Here is a 23596-nt window from a genome sequence, read left to right on the forward strand (position 1 = left end):
AAAGATTTTTAATGCTTCTGTGTTGTTGTATAGCTGCATCACAAGTAAGCTTCTCACTTGAAAGATGCCATGGAAAACCCACATTGATTGGGGTTGGGTTCTTCCTCATATTTATGCACTTTTGCATGCAAAAACTATTTTGTTTGCATAAACAGACTTAAATTAAAACAACAAATTATTTGTGGTTGTGAAAAATCTGATATATTTTTTCACACATCTAAGCTGATAATATCTTGCTAAGATTCCATTGTAGAATGTGTTAGATGTGTTTGTACTTAACAGTTTGATTTTAAGATTCTTGTGAAAAATTTCCTTGGATGGTAGGATCGTGACATCAGGGTGAGTCAGCTAGTCAGAACAAAATTTTCATCTTTTGCCTATTTCTTTCCTATTCGTTAAAGTTGTAGTTCACAATAGTGACATTGAGGCTTTTAAATGGACATTAGTATATATTTCTCAGAATAGTTGAAGTTAGTATTTTACTCTATTTGTAATATTATGTGAGAACTTTGAAAACATCTTATTACTATTTACTCCTTTTCCATTTGTCTTTTTTTTTCATTTCTGTGGAATTTAAGTCAACATGACAATAGATACTTGATTTGGGGTTGGTTTTGTTTCTAAAAAACACCATTGATTGTCATCAGATTGGAGGTTAATAACATCAGAAACTTGTTCAGTACAGTTGATGTCCAAAATGCTAGTTCCAAAACAGTGTATGTTAATGAATGATGATCATTCTGTATGCAGGGATGCTGGAACGATATGTATTGTGGGGGTGCTGAGAGCCATTGAACCAAACTGTAAACCCTGGATATGATGGAAACCACTGCAAAGCAGGGGGTGGGGCAGCATCACCAGCACCCCTCGTTCCAGCACCTGTATGTGACTCAACATGGGGGTTGACAAAACCTACTCTGAAGAGCCTCCTGTGGCATGTGCGATGTCAGCACATTTTGGGTCTAGGATTTGGGATCCATGCTGGTTATTTGCTATAAAAGAATAAATGTGTAGACTGTTAAATTTTTTAATGGCACCAAAACGGGCATTAGAAATATAGGGAAGATTGTGGAGGAATTTAATTCACCAGATTGTTTAATGTAGGTCACATGTTGGGCCTAAATTATTTGAGTACCCCTTTGAATGTTAGCTTGAAGTTTTGTCATGGCAATGAATTGATTTGTTGAAAACTAATGGAATTTTGTATGAATTTATGTACACCATCTATGATTAATAATTTAGCTTTATTTGTTTGAGCGCTTTAATATATTTATCAACAAGTAGTTTCCACTATTTTATAAGACTTATTATAAAGCATTACAATTTGGGTTTCTTAATCACAGATCACTTCTTCTGGAGTTATACTGTGGCTGATTAAAATAAAATTACTTTTAAAAGTCATCACTTTGACAAAGAAGTGTTAATTTAAGGATGAGATTCTTTACTTTCTGATGTTTACAAATTATGATATTTAATCTTTGCCTAGAGGTGGGGCGGAGTGTCTGAAAGATAAGATGGTTAACTAAAATGACTAGAGAGGCAAGTAATCTTCCATTTTAGTGTATTTCTTCTTCTGAATAAGTTATGTTCTAATAAAAATTAAAGAGCAAGTTACATTTGGAAGATCAGGTCATCGTAATTCATTGACATTAGGCCACATAACTGAATAATGTCTGTCTTCAGTGAAATACATCAAATGAGATCAACAATTATGACTCATAAACATGCCTCACAGGCATAAAACAGCAGGGAATTAGCATGTGAGGCTGATAAATATGCATGTAAATAAGCTCCCAAAGGAATAACATGGGTTTGATTGATAGGTTTAGAATTGGAACATATGTAAACCCCTTTATTCCTCATTCTGGTGTAGCTAAGTAAAGATGCATTTTACTTGTTAAAAAGTTTCAATAACTTTGTAAATCTTAGTGCCACATCTGTGTGTGTGTGTGTGTCTCTTGTGAGATTAATTGAATTGTCTACAGGGTAAATAGCCCTCACACATAGTGTATATGGAATATCGTGGGGTGGATGTGGGGGTGGAGTGAGGTAAGGATCTTTGTTAAAGGTCTGGTTCTACATTTAGAAATTATCAGCATTGGTAAAGGTGCCAGTATATTTATTTCTGTAATTATATTTTGCCCTTAAAATTATTAATCTGTTTACATTATACTGAGTGTCACAAGTGCTGCCACATTTGAGTCTGGCAGTGATTCCCAGAAGCCCCCATTTTGGGGGAGTTTTATACTTGATTGCTGGTAGGTAACTTCAAAATGTCTGTCAGAGGTATCGCTCACATTAAGAAAAGAGGAAGGTTCATTTAAGCCAACCAACACATAGAATTATGCTGTGCAGAAATTAGATTTGCCTCCTCATTGATTGGAGTAATATATACTCTGTGTGTGTGTGAATATTTATAAACACTTCGGCTTGCCAAATGCAGACCAATTGGTAAGGCATGGTCATGTGACCTAATACACTTTTGCTCCATTGCCATTCCTACCTAGTAATTAGTGTTTAAGGCCAAAACTTTTTTCTGACTTTTGGCTGAGTCAGGGTTACATGGCTCTGTAGCACATAATAGCGAAGCTAAAGTAGCCTTAGCACAGCCACTGTAGCTATGTTCTTGCAGCACACTTAAGCAGCAGAGACATTTTTAAATGGTACTAAAACATGTCCTGACTGAAGTTTTATAGATGTAGAAACTCCAGTGGGCAATAATGCCCTCAGTTTTCAGGTATTATAGGTATTCCATTATCAGCCACTTTCTTAACCCCAGGTGGGTAATAGATATTCATAATATCAGATTCAATCTGCTTATATTTATAGAGAATATAGCCCACCAGAAAATGACAAGTGCTGGAGTCACAAACCTACGATTAGTATTATAAATTGGAGGGGCAAATATTTTAACCAAGAAAAAGTTAAAACAGTTAACTATTTTTAAAAACTGTATTTAGTTTCCTGATACTGATGAATATATTTACTGTTTTTTCAATAAAAACTGTGTAGGAACAATTTGTTATGTTTCTACTGGATGATGCACACTGTAAATCAGATGTTTGAATTCATTCAAGGTGCCAAGGAACTGAGTTGCATCTTATAATACATCTTGTATTATTGCCTGCAGAGGTGTGTGTGTGCACATAGAATTAGAACAGATACCTGCCAGTGTCTGCTATAGTTAAGATTGCTAAACCATTCCCATGTTTTCTCATGTACACTTTCTGATATACTTACCTTTTTAACTACAATTTCAATGCCTGGTTTCAGCTTTGAGAGAACTTCTTTGTATTGTGTGTGTGGTGGGGGGGGGGGGGGAGGAGGAGGAGGATGGGAGAAACCTAAGCAAAACCACTTCTGTAGTGTTGGATTTTTGAGAAGTGGAAAAATTAGTTTTCCTATTGGGTTAGATTTTGTAAACCCAGAGAGACACTCTTCAGCCCCAGACTCCCCAGCTCCTTTTGCTGCTGTTCTTGATTTGAATTATAGTAACCTCAGCCAGATGGGGATCCTATAAGCAATGTATACACGTATTATACAATCTCCCTAAACATAATAAAATGCCCCTGTTCCCAAAAGCATATGCTCTAGTTTAAGCCAAGACTAAGAGAGGGGTGACACCAACAAATGATGAGTATGAAGGTGGCTTGTTCCCTTCATAGACTGTATGTACAGTTTGGTTTGGACGTTTCTTGGAGGGACTTTTATTAATGGAGACATATAAGCAGATCAGTTTCAATAGTCTCAGTTCATTGCCTGCCTGTGCGGTATTACTCCTTTTCACAGAAAAGATACCTACATCTAGGATAACCTCTTGGGCCTCCAAAAATGAGCAGAGCCCAGAATCAGAAATGCAGCACTTGTTTTCCAAGAGTTTATCTATTTACAGCAATAGTTGTGGAAGCATTTACAGCCTATTACCACTGACTGACCCCTGCCCTTTCTTAAAGGCAAAAGAAAGTAGAAGACCCCTGGGATCCCTGGTAAGAGATTCTCAACATATCCTTTGAAGGGAATCTACAACCCACTCTAAAACCTGCAATAATCCAACCATTACTAAAGAAATTATCACTTGTCACTGGAGACCTCACAAACTATGGCCCGGAGTCTAATTTCCCTTTTCTAAGCAAACCAATTCAAAAACTAACAAAAAATATCCAACATCTGCTTGTTAGCTGCTAGTATTCTGGATCCCTTCTGGTCAAGCTTCATGCCAGGGCACGTAGGTGACCACCTTCTGTTCATAGGCAATGGAAGTGCATGCTTATCTTTCTGGAATTCTCTTGAGCATCTGATACAGTCGATCATCAAATAGTCTTAACCTAGCTCAAGAGACTGTATGGCTAATGGAAATGCCTGAAATGGCCCAGGTTCTCTGAGACAGAAAACCCGAAGGGTCATTATGGACCGTTCCTCCATCGCTAGAGTCCTCTCCACATACTATCCAATATGTTGAAGCCATTGGAGAGCTGGTGAAATATAGTCTGAATTGACAGGTGTGTGCAGACAACACCTAGCTCTGCATCTTATGTCAAATATAAACAGTACCATCACCTAGCCAAAATCAGTACTTGCATGAAGAGCAGCTAGCTAAAGCTGAACCTATGAGAGGCTCAGGTGATATTGGTTGGACAAGGGAAGCACTTTAAAAAAATGTACTTCTGTTATATCCCTTACTACTTAGAGCATTGGTCTTCGGCAGCTGATGTCTTTTTGGATTCCTCAGTGCTACTGGATATCCAAAAAATATGGTTGCAAAAAACATCATCTTGCATCTGAGAGTGGCTATAAGATTGAGCCCCAATGTATTAGATTCAGACCTGACCACAGTTATTTTCACTTTTGTTACCTGCAGGTTGGATTATTGGAATTTATTACATATAGGAATGAAGCCATATACTTAGGAAAAGTTCTAGGTGGTACAAAACGCAGCAACTGATCTGGCTCCCCATTTATCAGAGTCCAAATCAAAATTATCTTAATGTACAAAGCCATCCATGGTATTGGCCCTAGTTTCCCTGAAAGAGCATCTCTTCCTTCAGTTCACTGTACCAAAGGTATTTATTTTACATTGAGGGTCAGTGGGAGCCTTAGTTTTACACCTCACAAAATTGTGAATGCTCTTGAAGGACAAAATGCACATCATCTTGCATCTGGATAACAAGTTTGTTGGAGAAATGCTGAATGTGAAACCCGTCAGTTGTCCACTAGCAATTGCCAAGTCAAGGACTGAACAGAAGTGCTATGAAATTTTCTAGGCATCCTCAACACGGCCTCTCAGTCTTTGCATACATAATGTGTTTCCAGTTGAATGCCTTATAGCTGATTGTCTGCTGTGAGAATTTTAGATTTTTTTTTTTTTTTGGCTTAGTATCAGGAATTTAAATTCGTGGATGATTAACAAATAGATACCAAATTTTTGAGTGTGGCATTTGCAATTTGATCTTGTCTGTAACCAAACCACTTTTCTTGTGACCTCTTCCAAACAAAGTGGATGGATAGTAAAGAATTGTAAAAAGGACCATTATCTGCATCAAACATAAAGACTACTTTTGATGTGTACAATAATCAGTCTTCAAATTCAGCAAAAATATTGGCCATGTGCAGACAGCTGAATATTTGTAAATAACATTTGTTGATGTGTGTTCAGTTCACCTGTCCCATTTCACCAATATCAGTGTGTGGTACTGACAAACCTGAACTAGGAATACATGAGCTAATGTGCATTTAACTCTGCCGAGTGAAGTCTTTGGTAGAGCGCTTCTAAGTTAAGCTGAAACCATCAACAACTGACCGGGGTATTCAGTTCCTCAGTATCATAGCTCATCTCTGTAGTGTGGGTGTGACTATTGGCTGTACAGGTCTCTGAGCATGCCCCGTGCAAATTAGGTGTTTCTAGGCGGCTGACCAGTCAGACTGAAGTGAGTGCTCACATTGTGAAGTGCAGTGACTTTCTCCAGACAAACCTGATTTGAGTGCTTACTAAAACTTGCAGTCTTATTTCCTGATAAAAGCTTCAAAACAAAGGATGAAAATGATGTGCCCCAGAAGTGGGGTAAATCTAGGCACAGGAGGAAGTGTTTAAAAACGTGGTGTTCAGCCTTAACTTTGAATTTCTTACCTGTTAACGAGCTCATAATGTCACTTGGTTGCATTATTTTGTTTGTGTAATAGAAACTGGATTCATAAGAATCTTGCATTTTTGTAAAATAGCCTTCATTCACCTTTTAGTGCTTGCTTGTTGCCTTATTTTATGCAACTCAAATCATATGTAATTTATCCCTCAAACAATTCCCACTTGGATTTCTCGTGCACTGAAAAGTCAGATACCTGACATTACTGTGTAAAGTTAAGTGCTTGGGGTTAATGAATGGCATTAAATTTTATGAGGTCATGTCCAGTAGATGTTAAAAGAAGCTTAAGGGAACTTTATCACTGATCAAAATTAACAGTTGGCATGAAAGAATGCCTCAGGGAGTTCAGTTCTAAGTAAAAATAAAATTAGTGGTATAAAAACTAAAATATAGAGTCATTATGATTAATGTAAACATTTTTCTTAGGTAATTGGTTACATGTTGCTATAAAAGGAAAAGTACTTCACTCAGATATTGAAGCAAGCGACAGTTTGAAATGGAAGGATATTGTATTTGAAAGCAATTAATGTTTCTACTCAAACAGAATATCTACATTTGGTGCAACATTTACATTCTTTCAGTAAACCTATAACCTTCAGGGCTGTGTTTATGAAGTAATCAGTCTCCACTTATTTACAGTAGGTTTTTTTGTGGGCCCAATGTATGTTCCCAAGTGGAGTACTTGATTTTTTTTCATTAAGCCTTTTTTTCTATCCCTGTGAACAACCTATCTTATGGACCAGCTAACAAATTCTGTGTTCTCCAGATAACTAAGGTTTGCATTTTAGGGGTAGCTATTGGGTAGTATGAAAATTTTGTTGAAAAGGAAATGGCCAAATTTACTTACGGATAAATCTGTTTTGCTAATTATATGGGAAATTGTTTGTTTGTTACCTTACTATTCACGTGCTATAAATTTCATGTTCTTCATTCATTGTCATTCCATTAAGAGCAGAAAGAGAACTTGTGCAAACACACAGGCTCTATATTACTCACTTTGTCCTATGACCTATGGTAACTAATAGTATACACATTAGGATACATACCCATTCTTTGTCTGCTCCGTCACTTCCCAGATTACATTATGCACTCATGTTTAAGTACAAAAGTACAGTACTGTTCTCATTATTCCTGTGTCATACATAATTCAAAGAGATTTATGGCTTACTGAGGATTTTGGAAAGGGGTCATATCAGCTACCCCATCAGATGCCCAGTGATATTTTCTTTCTGCCCCTTGGATGATTTCATTTTGGCAAAAGGGATGTTACATATTCTCCTTACAGAGTTAGACAGACCAACCAGAAAAAACTGACTACTACTAAAAGTTTTTTGCTGTCTCCTATTGTGTAAACTAAATCATCCTCCTTTTCAGATAACTTGAAATATAATTGTTTGCAAGAAAAATCTAGTCATACTTCTATAATTTACATTTTAAAACAGTCATATTTCTTACATCTCAAAATACTCTGTATGGGCATCATTATTTCCATTATAAAATATTAATAAGGATTCACACAAGTCATTGTCCTCCAGTAGGTAGCAGTGGAGAACCGACATCTACCACTTGGTGGGGTTTATACTTCTATGTATACTTCTGTCTCCTCTCTCTCCTTTCCCAATTTGTGAGTAAATAAGGATACATTCCTTGTTAGTGCCCATGATTCCCCACAGATTCTCTGACTTCTTTGGTAAATGACTAATCACTGTTCTGCTAAATGCACACGTTGACATATTCCATCTATGTTCCTATAGGGTTTCAACATACGTAATTCTAAATACTAATACATGTACACCTATTCTTCTCATTTGCCTAGATCATGTCCATTCAGAGAATGTATTTGCATTTGAGCTGGCAAAATGGATGATTTGATTTAGGGTTGCCAACTTTCTAATAGCACAAAAACGAACAAACAAGCCCCTCCCCTCCCCTGAGGCCATGCCCCCTGCCCCGACCCTTCCCTGAGGTCCTACCCCCTTGCTGACTACATTCCCCCACCCTCACTCACTTTCACTGGGTTGGGGCAGGAGGTTGGGGTGCGGGAGGAGGTGAGGGCTCTAAAAGGAGCATAAACACTGCCAAATTAAATGTAAAAGTGTAATAAAAAAAAGCCAAAAAGGAGTTTGAAGAACAGTTATCAAAAAACTCAAAGTAATAACAAAGTGTTTTTTAAGTACATCAGAACCAGTGGAGCCCCTGGACGATTGAGATCCGAAAGGAGCACTTAAAGACGATCAAGTAATTGCAGAGAAACTAAATGAATTCTTTGCTTCAGTCTTCACGGCTGAGGATGTTAGGGAGATTCCCAAACCTGAGCCGTCTTTTGTAGGTGACAAATCTGAGGAATTGTCACAGATTGAAGTGTCACTAGAAGAGGTTTTTGAATTAACTGAGAAACTTAACAGTAACAAGTCACCGGGACCAGATGGCATTCGCCCAAGAGTTCTGAAAGAACTCAAATGTGAAATTCTGGAACTATTAACTATGGTTTGTAACCTGTCCTTTAAATCAGCTTCTGTACCCAATGACTGGAAGATAGCTAATCTAACGCCAATATTTAAAAAGGTCTCTAGAGGTGATCCTGGCTATTACAGACTAATAAGTCTAACGTCAGTACTGGGCAAATTAGTTGAAACAATAGTAAAGAATAAAATTGTCAGACACATAGAAGAACATAAATTGTTGGGCAAAAGTCAACACAGTTTCTGTAAAGGAAAATCATGTTTTACTAATCTATTAGAGTTCTTTGAAGGGGTCAACAAACATGTGGACAAGGGGGATCCAGTGGACATAGTGTACTTAAATTTCCAGAAAGCCTTTGACAAGGTCCCTCACCAAAGGCTCTTATGTCAATTAAGTTGTCATGGGATAAGAGGGAAAATCCTTTCATGGATTGAGAATTGGTTAAAAGACAGGGAACAAAGGGTAGGAATAAACGGTAAATTTTCAGAATTGAGAAGGGTGTTCCCCAAGGGTCAGTCCTCGGACTAATCCTAGTCAGCTTATTCATAAATGATCTGGAGAAGGGAGTAAACAGTGAGGTGGCAAAGTTTGCAGATGATACTAAACTGCTCAAGATAGTTAAGACCAAAGCAGACTGTGAAGAACTTCAAAAAGATCTCACAAAACTAAGTTATTGGGCAACAAAATGGCAAATGAAATTTAATGTGGATAAATGTAAAGTAATGCACATTGAAAAAAATAACGTCAACTATACATACAATATGATGGGGGCTAATTTAGCTACAACTAATCAGGAGAAAGATCTTGGAGTCATCGTGGATAGTTCTCTGAAGACGTCCACGCAGTGTGCAGCGGCAGTCAAAAAAGCAAACAGGATGTTAGGAATCATTATAAAAGGGATAGAGAATAAGACGGAGAATATTTTATTACCCTTATATAAATCCATGGTACACCCACATCTTGAATACTGTGTACAGAGGAGGTCCCCTCATCTCAAAAAAGATATACTGGCATTAGAAAAGGTTCAGAAAAGGGCAACTAAAATGATTAGGGGTTTGGAACAGGTCCCATATGAGGAGAGATCAAAGAGACTAGAACTTTTCAGCTTGGAAAAGAGGAGACTAAGGGGAGATATGATAGAGATATATAAAATCATGAGTGGTGTGGAGAAAGGGAATAAGGAAAAGTTATTTACTTGTTCCCATAATATAAGAACTAGGGTCCACCAAATGAAATTAATGGGTAGCAGGTTTAAAACAAATAAAAGGAAATTCTTCTTCACACAGCGCGCAGTCAACCTTTGGAACTCCTTGCCTGAGGAGGTTGTGAAGGCTAGGACTATAATAGGGTTTAAAAGAGAACTGTATAAATTCATGGAGGTTAAGTCCATTAATGGCTGATGGGTAAGGAATGGTGTCCCTAGCCTCTGTTTGTCAGAGGGTGGAGACGGATGGCCGGAGAGAGATCACTTGATCATTACCTGTTAGGTTCACTCCCTCTGGGGCACCTGGCAATGGCCACTGTCAGTAGACAGGATACTGGGCTGGATGGACCTTTGGTTTGACCTAACATGGCTGTTCTTATGTGACTGGGGGTGCGGGCTCCAGGCTGGGGGATGGGGCAGGGGTTGGGGTGCAGGAGGGGGTGCAGGCTCTGGAGTGGGGCCAGGGATGAGGGGTTGGGGTGCAGGAGGGGGTTCTAGGCTGGGGAATGGGGCAGAGGGGTTCAGGGTGTGTGTGGGGGCTCTGGGCTGGGGCAGGGGGTTGGGGTTGGGGTGGGGCTGGGGATGAGAGGTTGGGGTGCAGAAGGGTGTTCCGGGTTTGGGGTTGGCTCAGGGCTGGGGCAGGCAATTGGGGCACAGGCTTACCTCTGGCAGGTGCCAGTCAGCGGTGCAGTGGGGGGAACTAAGGCAGGCTAGTCCTACCAGTCCTGGCTCCACGCTGCACCCTAAAAGCAGCAAGCAGGTTCGGCTCCTAGGCAGAGGCGTGGCAGGTAGTTCTGCGCACTGCTCTCGCCTGCAGGCACCACCCCTGCAGCTCCCATTGACTGCGGTTCCTGGCCAATGGGAGTACTGAGCCAGCCTGTGGCCCCTGCCACCTAGGAGCCGGACCTGCTGGCCACTTACGGGGCGCAGCATGGAGCCAGGACTGGTAGGGACTATCCTGCCTTAGCTCCGCAGCACCGCTGGCTGGACTTTTAACAGCCCGGTCAGCGGTGCTGACGGGAGCCACCAGGGTCCCTTTTCGACCAGTTGTTTTCTGGTCGAAAACCGGACACCTGATCATCCATCCTAAAGGCTTTATAAAAAATAAGTTCTACTCAAAAGAATGTTTTCCTTTTGGTTTATGGGAGATTTTTTTCCAGTGCAATGTTGGATACCTAATCCAACAGTTGCTTTTAATGTTCAGTTGACATTTTTTGCTCCACTTATATGGAAAGAGGTTAATTGTGTTCCAATGCTGTTTTGTAATTTTACATTTAAAATGTAGTCTCCTGTACCATCTCTTGGTACTGGTCTAGCAACTGCATCGGGTGGTCACTCAGAGTCAGGTCTTCTGATGCTGAGTGCATCTGAAGAGGCCAGAATTTTCTTGCACCAGCTTGTAAGGGCATATGGGGGTTGGATAGGCAAGTGGTGTGGATCGCTGTATGCTTTTTCCAGGGTGGGCTTCCTCAGTATAGGCCAATTCAGTTGAGGCAAGGGGTACTGTAAAGGGCCTGGAAATCTCAGGTATATGAGACAGATTGGGATTGGTGGCTCTATTCTTGGCCATTAATGTTTAATGCATGGGGCTGGCTGCCAGATACTGGTATTAAATTAACATGATTTTGTTGTCTTTATAAAAGTTTCCGCCAGTTTCCTTTTTAACCATGCACTTCATTTATGCCTTACCCTCTTGAGTGTGGCAGTGACAATGCATTCTTTAAATTCTGCCCAGATGCAATCAACCAGGTTGCTTTTAAAATCAATCACATAATAGATTTGTAATAGAATGCCAACATGGTTTTTTTTGTTTTATGCATGCTGCTCTTGATTTCACAAATATTTATCTTCTACCTCTTGTGCATTTGTATTTAATATATACCAAATAGTCACCCTTGACCCCATTTGCCTCTCCAACCACCACCTTCTCCATCTCCCTTCTACCTTTCATCTCTAAGTTCATTGAAAGTGCTTTTTACAATTGCTGTCTGGATTTCCTCTCGTCCATATCTATCGTAGACCCTCACTAATTTCCCCCTTGCATTCAACTGAAACCACTCTCACCACAGTCTGTAATGGCTTCTTCTTAGCAAAATCTAAGAACCAGTACTCTATGCTTGTTCTCCGTGACCTGTTGGCTCCCTTTGACACAGTTGACCATGCAGTTCGTCTTGAAATCTCTGCCCCTTTGGCTTCTGTGACTCTGTCTTCTCCTGGTTCTTCTCCTACCTGTTTAACTGCTCCTTCAGATGTGTCCTTTGGATGATAGCCAGAGAATTATGAAAGCAGAGTCTGTTGGTCTGCACATGTGCCCTGGCTCACCTCGTTCTTCTGACTGAGGAAATAAAGGGCAGGGCAGATTGACCACCTCTCCGGTTCCTACTCATAGCTGCATAGTGCAGGTCAGAACCTCCAGCTTCTAAAGCTTCGCCTTTCTTCTTTATCGGTGAAAATATATTTAGATATCTGTAAATAGTTTTTATATTGTAGAGTTTTAAAGTTTTTATCTGTTACTTTTAGGGTTTTATACTTAGTCTACCTGACCTAGTGAGCACACGCCATCCCACTCCCAGTACCCTGCTTGGGTACTAAACTATGCCCAGGACTCTGGGCTTCAAAATTTGTTCTTCCTGCCTGCAGTCCTTCCCGGTCAGCAACGACCACGAATGCTGGTTGTGCTGCCTTCGAGAAGCCCACATCATGGCAAGATGCAGTATCTGCTGTTCGTTCCTAAGCCGTACCTGGAGAGAGCGGGAACTTCACCTTAGAAAGCACCTATTGGAAAAGGCTATGAGGCCACAATCAGCCCCAGGATGGGAAGTCCCTCTCCGTACATCAGTCTGACTCAGCAAGGAGTGCAGCTTCTACCACTATGTCCGAATCAGGAGCTAAGCAGTCTACCACCAGAGATCCCTCAGTGGGGACTTGTCTGGAGAGAAGGGAGCATTCTCATAAGTACAAGACTAAGTTTTCCTCCAAAACCACTTTGAAGAGGTCAAATCTAGCCCTGCCTAAACCGAGCACTAACTCTGCCCAAGAGAACTTAGGATGTACTAAGTCTCAGAGGCATGATAAGAAAGCACACAAGTCTAGGGCTCCAGAGGCACCAGATCGTGATGCGATGGTACCATGTTTCTGGTGCCTCCCAAGCACAAATCCTGGGATCCACCAGTACTGATGAAGATTAACATCTGAGAGTATTGGTCACCTGCAGTTCTGTCTTTCTTCAACGGCTGTGGGACAGACTATCTCTTCTGTGGTTCCAGTGGTTCAGGCAGACAGGACCCCTCTGAAGCTGGGAAGAGCTGAGATCTACACTCCGCCTGAGGACATCTTCACGTTTCCAAACCTCGAGGCTCCCACTTTTTCAGCTGCCTCTCTTTTGAGAGAGGTTGTGACTCCACTAGGGGTGCAGCCCTTTGGAAGGAGTTTGTGTCTGATTCCATCTTTGGGCTATAATATCCCTCCAAGGTCACCATCGGTATCACTGTTGGAAATGAATCAGTTTTCTCCTCATCAGAAGATTCTGAACTGCCAGATGAACCATTATGCCCTCCTCCTCCTCCAAGACACACTGTCCTGGACAGAAGATCTGGGCCAGCTTGGGTCCATCCCCCACCTCATCATCTGCCTCAGAACTGTCGGTACCTCACACCTTAGGGACCACCACAACCCTCATTTGACTCATCCTATTGGCCATACTGGGGACCATGGCACCAATAAAATCCTGCAGAGTTGGTCTGTTCTGCTAAGGAGTCATGCCTTCCCTCCCCTTTGAGGGGACAACTTGAGTAGTCCCAAATCCTTCTGAGGAGGAAGAGTATGCACGAGATCTGACAAGATTGCAGTCTTCTCATCCAGATTTGGCGGTGATTCCAATGTCTCCATCTGCTCCCGATGACTATAAACAATTGCAGGGGAGTTGCAGATTCCACTTGAGGGTCAGGGTCCTCAACACAAGCTCCTGGACATCCTTCAGTCCTCTAGCTCCAGTAGAATAACGTTCATAATTAACAAAGCCATACTGGAGCCAGCAACAGTGGTCTGGCAAACCAGAGCTTACCGGCATACCTACCTCTAAGAGGGCTGAGAAGTGGTACTATGTCCCAACCAATGGAACAGAATTTCAGTTCTCCCACCCTGTTCCTACTTCTTAATGGTCCAAGTCACATCAGAGAGATATAGGCAGCAAATCCCTGACTGATAAACTATTCTGACTGATAAAGAGGGGAAGCTTCTTAACTTATTGGGAAAGGGAGGGTCTTCTTTTCTTCTAGCTTCCAGTTCAGGATAGTCAGTTACCAAGCACTACTGGATAAGCATGGATTCCTGAACTATTGGAAATTCTCTGACTTTATTGACAGTCTCCCAGAGGACATATCACGTTTCCAGACTCTCATAGAGGTAGCTAAAATGTTGCCAGGATCACTATCCAATCAGCAGTAGATGTATCTGATACATCTTTGAGTGCAATGGCTGCTGTCATCGTTATGGTCATGGTTCCATGGTTGGTTTTCCCAGAGAGATCCAGAACACCATTGAGAAGCTTGCTTCAGTGAGACTCTCCTGTTTAATCAGAAGACAGATGAGCCCTTACACACTTTAAAGGACTCCAGGGCTACCCTCCAGTCCCTAGAAATATATACCCCAGCTCTGAAGAGAAAAAGCCTTGACTGCTGGCTCAACAGTTCTTCTACCAGATACTTTATGAGCCACCTTGTAAGAAGCAGATAGCTCAAAAGATCCGCTTCTCCACACCTTCTGCAGCAGATTCCTCATTCCAATTTCAGCCCTTGGCTAAACATCATTTTTGACAGGAGCTTAAGAGCTGTAAACCATGAGTCCAACACACTTTGGGGGTTTTCTAGCACTTTTTCAACACCTGGAGTGCAACACAAACAGGCAAGTGAGCACTCAGCATCATCCATTCTGGTTATACAAGAGTTTGCATCCCTACCCCTTCCAAATCCCCTTTCCCCACCCCTCTTTTGGGGGCCACTCTCAAGAACATTCACAAACAAGAAGTGGAATCTCTCTTAGAGCGGGTTCCTCTTCAGTACTGAGGGAGGGGTTTTACTCAACATATTTCCTAGCACCTCAAAAGAAAGGCGGTTGGTGACCCATTCTCAACCCCTGCCATCTCAATGGCTTTATTTACAAACTTAGGTTTCACATGGTAACGTTGGCATCTAGAAAAAGACATGTGGTTTACAGCTTTTGTCATGAAGTACGCCTTCTTTCACAGCAGCCCTTCGTTTGGCTGTGCCATCTGTGACCTCTCACCTTTTGAGCACTGCTGTCACTCAGGAGTAATTCATAAAGTCAAAATGGCTGAGAACTTAAAAATTGGACAGTACAGATCATAAATCCCAGGGATGACTGAACCTGATGATATTCTAAACAAAAAGAGCACTCAACCATGCTTACAGCTGTTTCCTTGCTTCACACTGACAAAACATACATTCTTCAGAATGACACATCGACAGATTGACAGTCCTGGAATCTTATTATATAGGTAACCGGTATATTGTGAGAACCATAGTTTTGGTATAGGAGTAGCATTCTATTTCTAATTAAATTTGGTGGGCCAGATTCTCCTTCAACTGACTTTGGTGTAAATTCAAAGTAGCTCAGTTGTTACTCCAGATTTACAGGGATATACAACTTGATTCAAAATCTGGCCCATTAACTCCAAGCCAATTTTAGTTGCCAGTGTGCTAGGTTTAGTTTCCTGTAGAAAGTGTTCAGTTATTTTAGCCAATTAGAGTTTTGTTCTAAGTATTTAATAGCAATTTCTAAGTCTGTCAAAGTATCAAGAAGGCAGAAAACTGCTTGTCCTATCTAATCATCAACCTTTTGGCTCCAACTTTATTTGAATCGTGGGGCATGAAGCAATTACTCCTGTTGGTCCGTTTGACAATGAAAACAACATTTAACTATGATTTATTTTTCCAAAATAGAATGATTGCATATACTTGTATTTTACAGTTTGAAGTCTCAAATTGAGTGCAGTTGAAGAAACATAAGAGTACATTAAAGAACCACAGTAACCCTGAGATTTAAAAAGAAAGTGGTGGTATGCTTTTGCTATTATCAAAGTAAAAGGTCTCCAGAGACCACCTTTATACCCTGATTGTGCATGTCTAAAACTAAGCAAAGCTGTATGACCAGTGTTGTCTCAGGGGGATGCTGAGTCATTAACTCCTATTTATTACATCTCAGCTGGATTATTGCAATTTACTGTTCACAGGCCTTTCAGGCTGTTTATATTTTAAATTAAAATTAGCTGCAACATTCTGGATGCAAGCACTAAGTCACTCAAGATTTTGTACATCATGTTATAGCAATTTATAGCAATAGTTCCAGACTGATTCTAAGATTTTTCTTTCTGTAAAAGTATGATTATTCATGGCATTGTCCATGGCTGTAATGGACTACTACAACCTCTTTATTTCACTAAATATTCATTTTATGATCTCTAAGGACTCTCTTGAGGTTTAGAGGTGGCCATTATTTATTGGTTGCAGACAGTCCACTTGATGCTGGTCTGAATGCAGCATGGAGTAAATGGAGCTAAATCTTACTGAAGTGTTTGTGTCAAATTAATTGGTGATCTAAACACTAGTTTAAGTTACATGTTGTAAATGATTGACAACAGCAAGTGTAACTGGCACCAATGTGATGTTCAATGCATGAAACAGAAGAGGAGCAGGAAAATCAGTGTGGCCAGAAGGGGTGACATAAAGCATATTCACTATAATCTAATTTCATCTTCTGCTAACAGCAATCGCAGGACTCCTGGTACCACATTGAACCATGGCATAACCAGACTAAACTTTTACTGACTTCACTGGAAGAGGTACGCTTGTCTGCTGGCCAGTGCTGTGTGGCTCCCACAGAATGCTGAATTGGTGCACATTACATTACTTTCTGTTTACAGCCATACGTTGACCAGTTACACCACTGTTAACATCACCATTGAATTTGGCCCATATTTCCTGTAGTAAAAGGCTTACACTAAGCCACAACTGCGTGTGCATTAATATAGTATTGGTGCACACCTACCACCCGAGAATCCTTCCCAGGCACATCATGGAGGGCTTGTTTTCCATTAGAATATGCAAAAGAAAAGGAGGACTTGTGGCACCTTAGAGACTAACATTTATTTGAGCATAAGCTTTCGTGAGCTACAGCTCACTTCATCGGATGCATCAATAACTCCATACGGCTAAATTCAGTGCCTTGCATAATGACAGGTTTCAGAGTAGCAGCCGTGTTAGTCTGTATTCGCAAAAGAAAAGGAGTACTTGTGGCACCTTAGAGACTAACAAATTTGTTTGAGCATAAGCTTTCGTGAGCTACAGCTCTCTTCATCGGATGCTGTAGCTCACGAAAGCTTATGCTCAAATAAATTTGTTAGTCTCTAAGGTGCCACAAGTACTCCTTTTCTTTTGCGAATACAGACTAACACGGCTGCTACTCTGAAACCTGTCATTATGCAAGGCATTAGAATATGGTTCATTATTTTACATATTTTTTAAAAAACTTAAAATTCAGTTTTGGGAGCAGAGGATTATTCTTAGTAGATAAGTAAAAGACAAGAGTAGCTAAAAGATTATAAATCTCACTCTTCTCTGAAGATATTTTTTGTTGAATTTAATTTAAATTTTAAACTTTTAAGTGGTCTATTTGAACACCATCTCCGTCCCACATAAATCTGACTGTGGTTGCCCCAGGAGTTTGTGGATGTGTAGTTGTTACTTTAAATCCTTTTTCTATTTACAAAAATAAAAGTCCAAACTTTTTTAAAATTGAAAGTGAGCTTAAAGTGGTCAGAGAGCCACAAAGTGTTGTGGAAACTACAAGAGAGGGGATAATTGAAAACTGCTTCTTTCCCCCCTACCCTTGTTGGTTGATCTGTTATCTGCTACTCCTTCCTTCTGGCTGTTTCTCCTTTCCTTGTCCTCTTCACCTCCTACCACAGCACAGTTTGATTGCAAAGCTCCCTGAAAGGGGGCTTTCAGGCAGAAGATGTAGTGTGGAAGATGTTACAAAGTCAAAAATAGGATGAAACTTTTTTATAATGTGGTGCGACTGAAATCCTTTGAGTAGAATGATTATGAACTTAGAGACATAAAGGATCAAATTTTCAAAAGATTCCACTTAAATTTTATCCCAATTTCATGCACCCCTATTTTATTTTGTGTACATTTCCTAGCCATGTTTTTGCCTTCACAAATGTACTTTGGGCATACAAATCTTTGTATTTTGCATATGAAAAGTTGTGCATGTAATTCTTGGTTAAACTATTTAAAACAGATTTATTTATTTTTTTGCTTAAAGAAAACATAGTAATCTATTATGCACCTACATTTGCCATGATTTTGAATGTATACATCATTGCAAAATGCCAGTTTAGTCTAGCAAAGTAGTAATCCAAAAGAGAGATCAGGATTATATTTACTTGGGTTTTTTGCAATCCCAGTTATTCTTGCCCTTACAAAATGTTTTCTTTTATAACTGCAAAACAGTGGAGGCTTCTCAGGATAGAATTTCCTACCATATTGTTCACCAGATATGCTATCTTTCCCTACTGCTATAAACAGGCTCTCATTCTGCACCTTTATGTGTCAGTTTTGCCTACCCACTTTCAGATGTCACCATCCTCCACTGATGCAAAACTAGTCTATGCGTGGGTACTGTAGAATATCTTGCTCCAGTGTCCTCTCTGCTGAAAACTCAAATATATATAAGGAAAATCTCTCTCTCTAGGAATGTACAAAAGCTAGATCCATGTTATGGGTAATTTCATTTTTGTTAATTTGCAAGATTAACAAATTACACATTTCATCTAGTGCAAGAGTTACCTTTGGTGAGCATGGTGCACAATTTTTAACTGTTCACATGCATCTCATTACCAGAATATTATCTTTTTTCATTTATGGCAAAATATAAAGATTGTTTTGGCACAGTATTAATATTTAAAATGCTACCAAAAGATCTTTACAAAGGAATGCATGCATGCAAAGTATGCATCCGTCAATGATCCTAAATTACTTCAGAAGTAAGGGGGGAAAAGGTTTGAATTTAAAAGATTGCTCTAATGTGCTCGTCAAAAAGTTGCATCATTTTTATTTCAGACAACTTCAACTTTCTCAGAGTGAAATGTTCTTCAACTTTCTAGCCTAATAATTATTTTATAAATATCAGAAGTGCAGTGCACTTAATTCTTTAGCTGAAGGCATTATTTTCAGTTTCTGTACACTGCTTCAAGCTTGCTCCATTTAATCATTTTAAAAGCTTATTTGGTGTAAATTGAATTTAACACTGTAGTTGCAAGGGTGTTATGTAAAAAGTCCAAGAGAGCGTTCGGAGCCTAAGATCTTATACTAACAATTGAGCTTCAGAAGTGGAGCAGCTACTGAATCATCTTAAACTCTCTAGCATCCTCTGTTGACACAAATAGGTAATGTCAAGTGTACTCTGTTCTTACTCCTTTATTAAATGCATAAGACAGAAATCAATATACCTACTGCATTTTGCTTTGTATAGACTTAGGTTATGTAGTGCAGGCTTAATTTGTGGTGTTCCTCAGGTCTGGTTTTACTTTTTTTTTTTCACCTTCAGTCAAGTTAGACCAGTTGAAGATTTTTCTGATTTGTGTCTGTCTTAGCTAGTCTTTTTGTATTTTGTGGTGTTTTTCTTTGCCGCAGGGATCCTCAGGACATTGCAAACTACATATATCATACTGTAGAAAATCAGATTGCCTGTTCTTTTGTAAACCTTTCAATTTTTAGACTCTTCTTTCAAAATAATAGAGAAGCCTAGAATCGCCCATGCTAAAATTAAGAATTTATAACTGCATGGAACAGATGTTTTCATAAACATTTGCTATAATTAATTTCAACTAGGGGATTGAAGGAACAAAGCAGTTTTTCCCTCTTCAAAACTTTATTGCTTTTTCCCTATGCAGCGAACTCAGAAATCTTAGCTTTAATATTGTTAATGAAACAAATTTACTCTTCTGTTTAGTTTTCATTGTGAGAAAGAAAAGATTAATTTGTACAAGATAATGGCCTTTGGAAAAATGGAGGAATAAGTTGAATTTGAAGCATCATGTGGAAGGGATGAAAATACTGAGGATGAGTCAATGGGTTAATATTTTATGAGGCCAAAACCTCTGTGCTGTCAGGTGTCAGGGTCCCTTAATTATTAGAATAATTTTATGTGACTCAATTTGATATTGAATATATACCTATGGAGTAAAATAATCTGATGGGGTTTGATGTTTGAAGAGTTGTGAACCTTAGTGTTACAAAGAAGCAAACGAGTCTTTTGTGGCATTATATATAGTTTTAATGCATAGTATAATGCTTATTGTATGCTGATTACCCCTTTATACTCAAGATCTGCAATCTGTTAAGTAATTTTTTTGTTTGCATTATACAGCAAACACATTTTGACTAAAATCAGTCTTCCATATTTGTGTTGTCACTGGGTGTTCATTTTGTTAAACAAAACAGTCTTCTAATAAAATAGCTGATACTGCCTTGCAGATGTGTTCTGTTTTTTTCAGGGATAGGGCTTAAAAAGAAAGTACATTGTAGAACCAGAATTTGCTGACATTAAACAGAAGAAAAATATCTGTTTATCACTATTTCCTTTCTCTCATCTCTGGGAACGGAATTTTTTTTGTTTCTCTATATAGCAAAATAATCTGTAAGAGAAGTTTAAAATAAAAGTTTCAAAATAAGCAGAGCTTAATTGTTCTATACCTGAAAGCTCAAGTACAGCTGCCAGGAATTTTGAGTAAACTAGTATTCTTGACTTATCTGTCATTTATAAAATGTACAACGAAAAATAGGTAGCTGTCACTAAAATTACATTTCAGCTTTCAATAACCATTTAATGAGTAGTGTAATTATATAAGTATGGTACCTCAAGTACTTCACTCAATAATTAAAAATAATCTCCTCTTTAAAGTGAAAGCTCTATAATTATTATTTGACTTAACCAGGACCACTGTTATGATCTCCAGTGGCACCTCAGATTGTTCAGAGTGGTTTGAAAGTACAAATTAAAATTGTATAAATCATTAAATTATTAAGCTTTAAATATGCTAAAACTGAATATAACGTGGTATTTGAAAGTCATGCTATAGGAATTTACAGACTTATAATGTAAGCAGATACTTGTCTGTTACATTCTCCTTGTCTCTAAGCATAAAACACTGCATTGTTAATAGTAATAAACAAGTGTTTTATATAAACTAAACTTAGAATTGTTTTACAGCTCAAAATAAAGATGTTTATTAACAAAAATTCATCTTCAATTAAAAATAAAATTTTAAGCAGAGTGCAAACTTGTCAGCAGGAAGATGTGTCTTCATTCTGGCATGGGTAAGCAGCTTTTGCAACTGGGGAATGCACGATCTGATTTCCTAAGTGAAATCACTTTTATCTCTGATTCTGAAACTGACAGCCTCAAAACCCTTCCCTACTTAGTGCAAGGTTTAAGAAAATAGTTATGACTTTACAATATGTATGTAGAGCAGTTTCTTTTGTATTAAATATACTTTCCAAAGACATGAGCACTAAAGAGTTCACAGGTCTTTCTTCAGTAGGTAGGAAAGTATCAAAGGGGCAGCAACTCTTTATTCCAGAATTCTGTACTGGTGTAGTAGTAGCTGTTTAGGATCAGATCCCATTTCTTTTCAACAACTAGCCTTGTATAGTACCACATTTTGACTCTTAAATAAAATGCCAGCATGTCGAGCGATGAGGGACTGGATTGTTCAGGAAGACCATCTTTGATGCCTTGGGTATCGGTTTTATTTTATCCTAGGCAGGAGTTACTGAAAAATAGTTTTCATGTGAGTTGTCATTGGCTTATATGAAATGAGCTAGTAATAATAGTGCCTAGCTCTTGGATAGTGCTTTTCATTCCGAGCTCTGAGTGCTTTACAAAGCCAGCTGGTATCATTATGCCTCTGTTATAGATGAAAAAACTGAGGCAAAGGGAAGTGAAGTAACTTTCCTAAGGTCACACAGCAGCCATGTGGCAGAGCAGGAGTAGAATCCGAGTCCTCGTGTGGAATTCTATTCACTGAGCCATATGGCCTTACCTCTTGGACATGTGTTTTATTTGAAGAAGCATCATAACTCAGTCTTGATGGGAAAAGGCCAAGGATTCAGGGGTATTGATGGTGGACCACCCTCTCCCCTTTGTAAGTAGTCTGTCTTGATTAGAGGCATGTTACTGAGCCAATGTGAGGGAAACTTGAACTGCCCTGGCCGCCTTCTGTGGAAAGAAGACTTCATTTTACTATTCATTTAGTTAAAACATTTCACAATATATAAATTGACTTCAGATAGGAAAACGTGTTTCTTTTTCATCCATTTTTATTAGACGTTATCTTTTAAAAACATCTTATTCACTTAGGCTTGTCTCTAGTTGTTAAACGAACTCAAAACCCCAGATACAAACACCTCTGAGGTTTGGGAAAATTCATATCCAGAACTGAAGCTTGAGACTTGAGGTCTTCTCTAGTTACAAACAATAACATTCTTCAAGATGGAAGGATGAGACCTATCCAGGTAAGGTTGTCTATTTCTTAGCCATGAAACACATTGCCACATAGATTAAGATCACTTACATATGCCCTTGTGCCCTACATTGCTACGTTCAATATCAGTGTATCCTTGTCTTATGACTAAGGTCTGCTTCTTTCATTTTTGTTTTTTAGGAGGATCCCATGAGAATGGAAGACCACATTATACCTTAGACTCTGATGGAACATTTATTTCTTACAGGTAGGTATTTGTTTGCTATTTTAAAAATATTTTTGTTTGACTAGAATGGGAATCATCACCTACTTAAAGCTAAAGAGCAGTCTGAGATTATTTAAGAATATTATACAACTTAAACTGAAGTATGCTTTTTCAATAGATTGATTTGATATCTCTTTTCTGATGAATTAGTGTATGCTGTGAAAAACTAGGTTGATTTGTGAAGCATATCTTGTTGGAGGGAGTCAAGCTAGTTAAACATTTCAACAACAAAAGGCTCACATGTCCATGAAGTGTGTTTTTCAAGTGGTGGTACCAAAGTCTTTCACCTCTAAGTGTGTCACTTAAGCTCAATTATGTGCTAATACAGTATTTAATTCACCAGGATCATCTTTGTGATCTTCTGCAAAGTCACTGAATATACTGATCACATGGGAGCCTAATACCACTTAAATTGTAATTCACAAGAGAATTACAATTTGTTTGGTAATATCTAATTTTGATTTATCATCTGCAATCATGACACTATTACATCTCAATTAGTAATAAACACTAGAAATACCATTTAAGGTAAATGGAATACTAAGTTAACTTTTTTGTTAGCATTGTCATCAGAACTTTGAATCTTGCTTGAATAAATGTTTGAGGATGTTTGTACTTGAAATCAGAAAAAGCTAATAGGAAGAAAAATTCAAGTGCTGCTTCCTGTGTTAGTTGATAACTTAGATAATAGATAAAAGTGGTAGAAGTGTCATTTCAGACTTTATGTAAACAAAGAGCCAATTCCACTATTAAATTAACATTTGAGAACCATCCGTGATTGGGAAAAGCCATAGTTTTGGTACAAGTACAGTTTAAATTATATGTCTGCATAACGAAATCTGATTCTTGTGCAGTAGGTAAAGCCATGCTAATCATCAGAGTCTTTCAGATTTATTTATACAATGTGCTAATGAGATTCTCTGAACAAATACAAAATATCAAAATTAATAACAAAAATAACT

At 38.9% G+C, this 23596-nt stretch overlaps 1 protein-coding gene across 10 annotated transcripts in view; it reads left to right on the forward strand.

Moving 5' to 3' along the window:
* The window catches only part of TBC1D5 (TBC1 domain family member 5), a 472491-nt gene that overhangs the window by 226493 nt on the left and 222402 nt on the right, over positions 1–23596 (forward strand). For 9 of the 10 annotated variants that reach the window (XM_037890457.2, XM_043540976.1, XM_037890455.2 and 6 more), the window contains one exon: positions 22550–22616. The exons of the other annotated variant lie outside the window; for it this stretch is intronic. In XM_037890457.2, coding sequence (XP_037746385.1) covers positions 22550–22616 — 67 coding nt within the window. The remainder of the gene's footprint in view (positions 1–22549; positions 22617–23596) is intronic. 10 annotated transcript variants of the gene reach the window in all.

Source organism: Chelonia mydas, chromosome 2 (genome assembly GCF_015237465.2).
Source record: "Chelonia mydas isolate rCheMyd1 chromosome 2, rCheMyd1.pri.v2, whole genome shotgun sequence".
Classification (NCBI taxonomy): Eukaryota; Metazoa; Chordata; order Testudines; family Cheloniidae; genus Chelonia; species Chelonia mydas.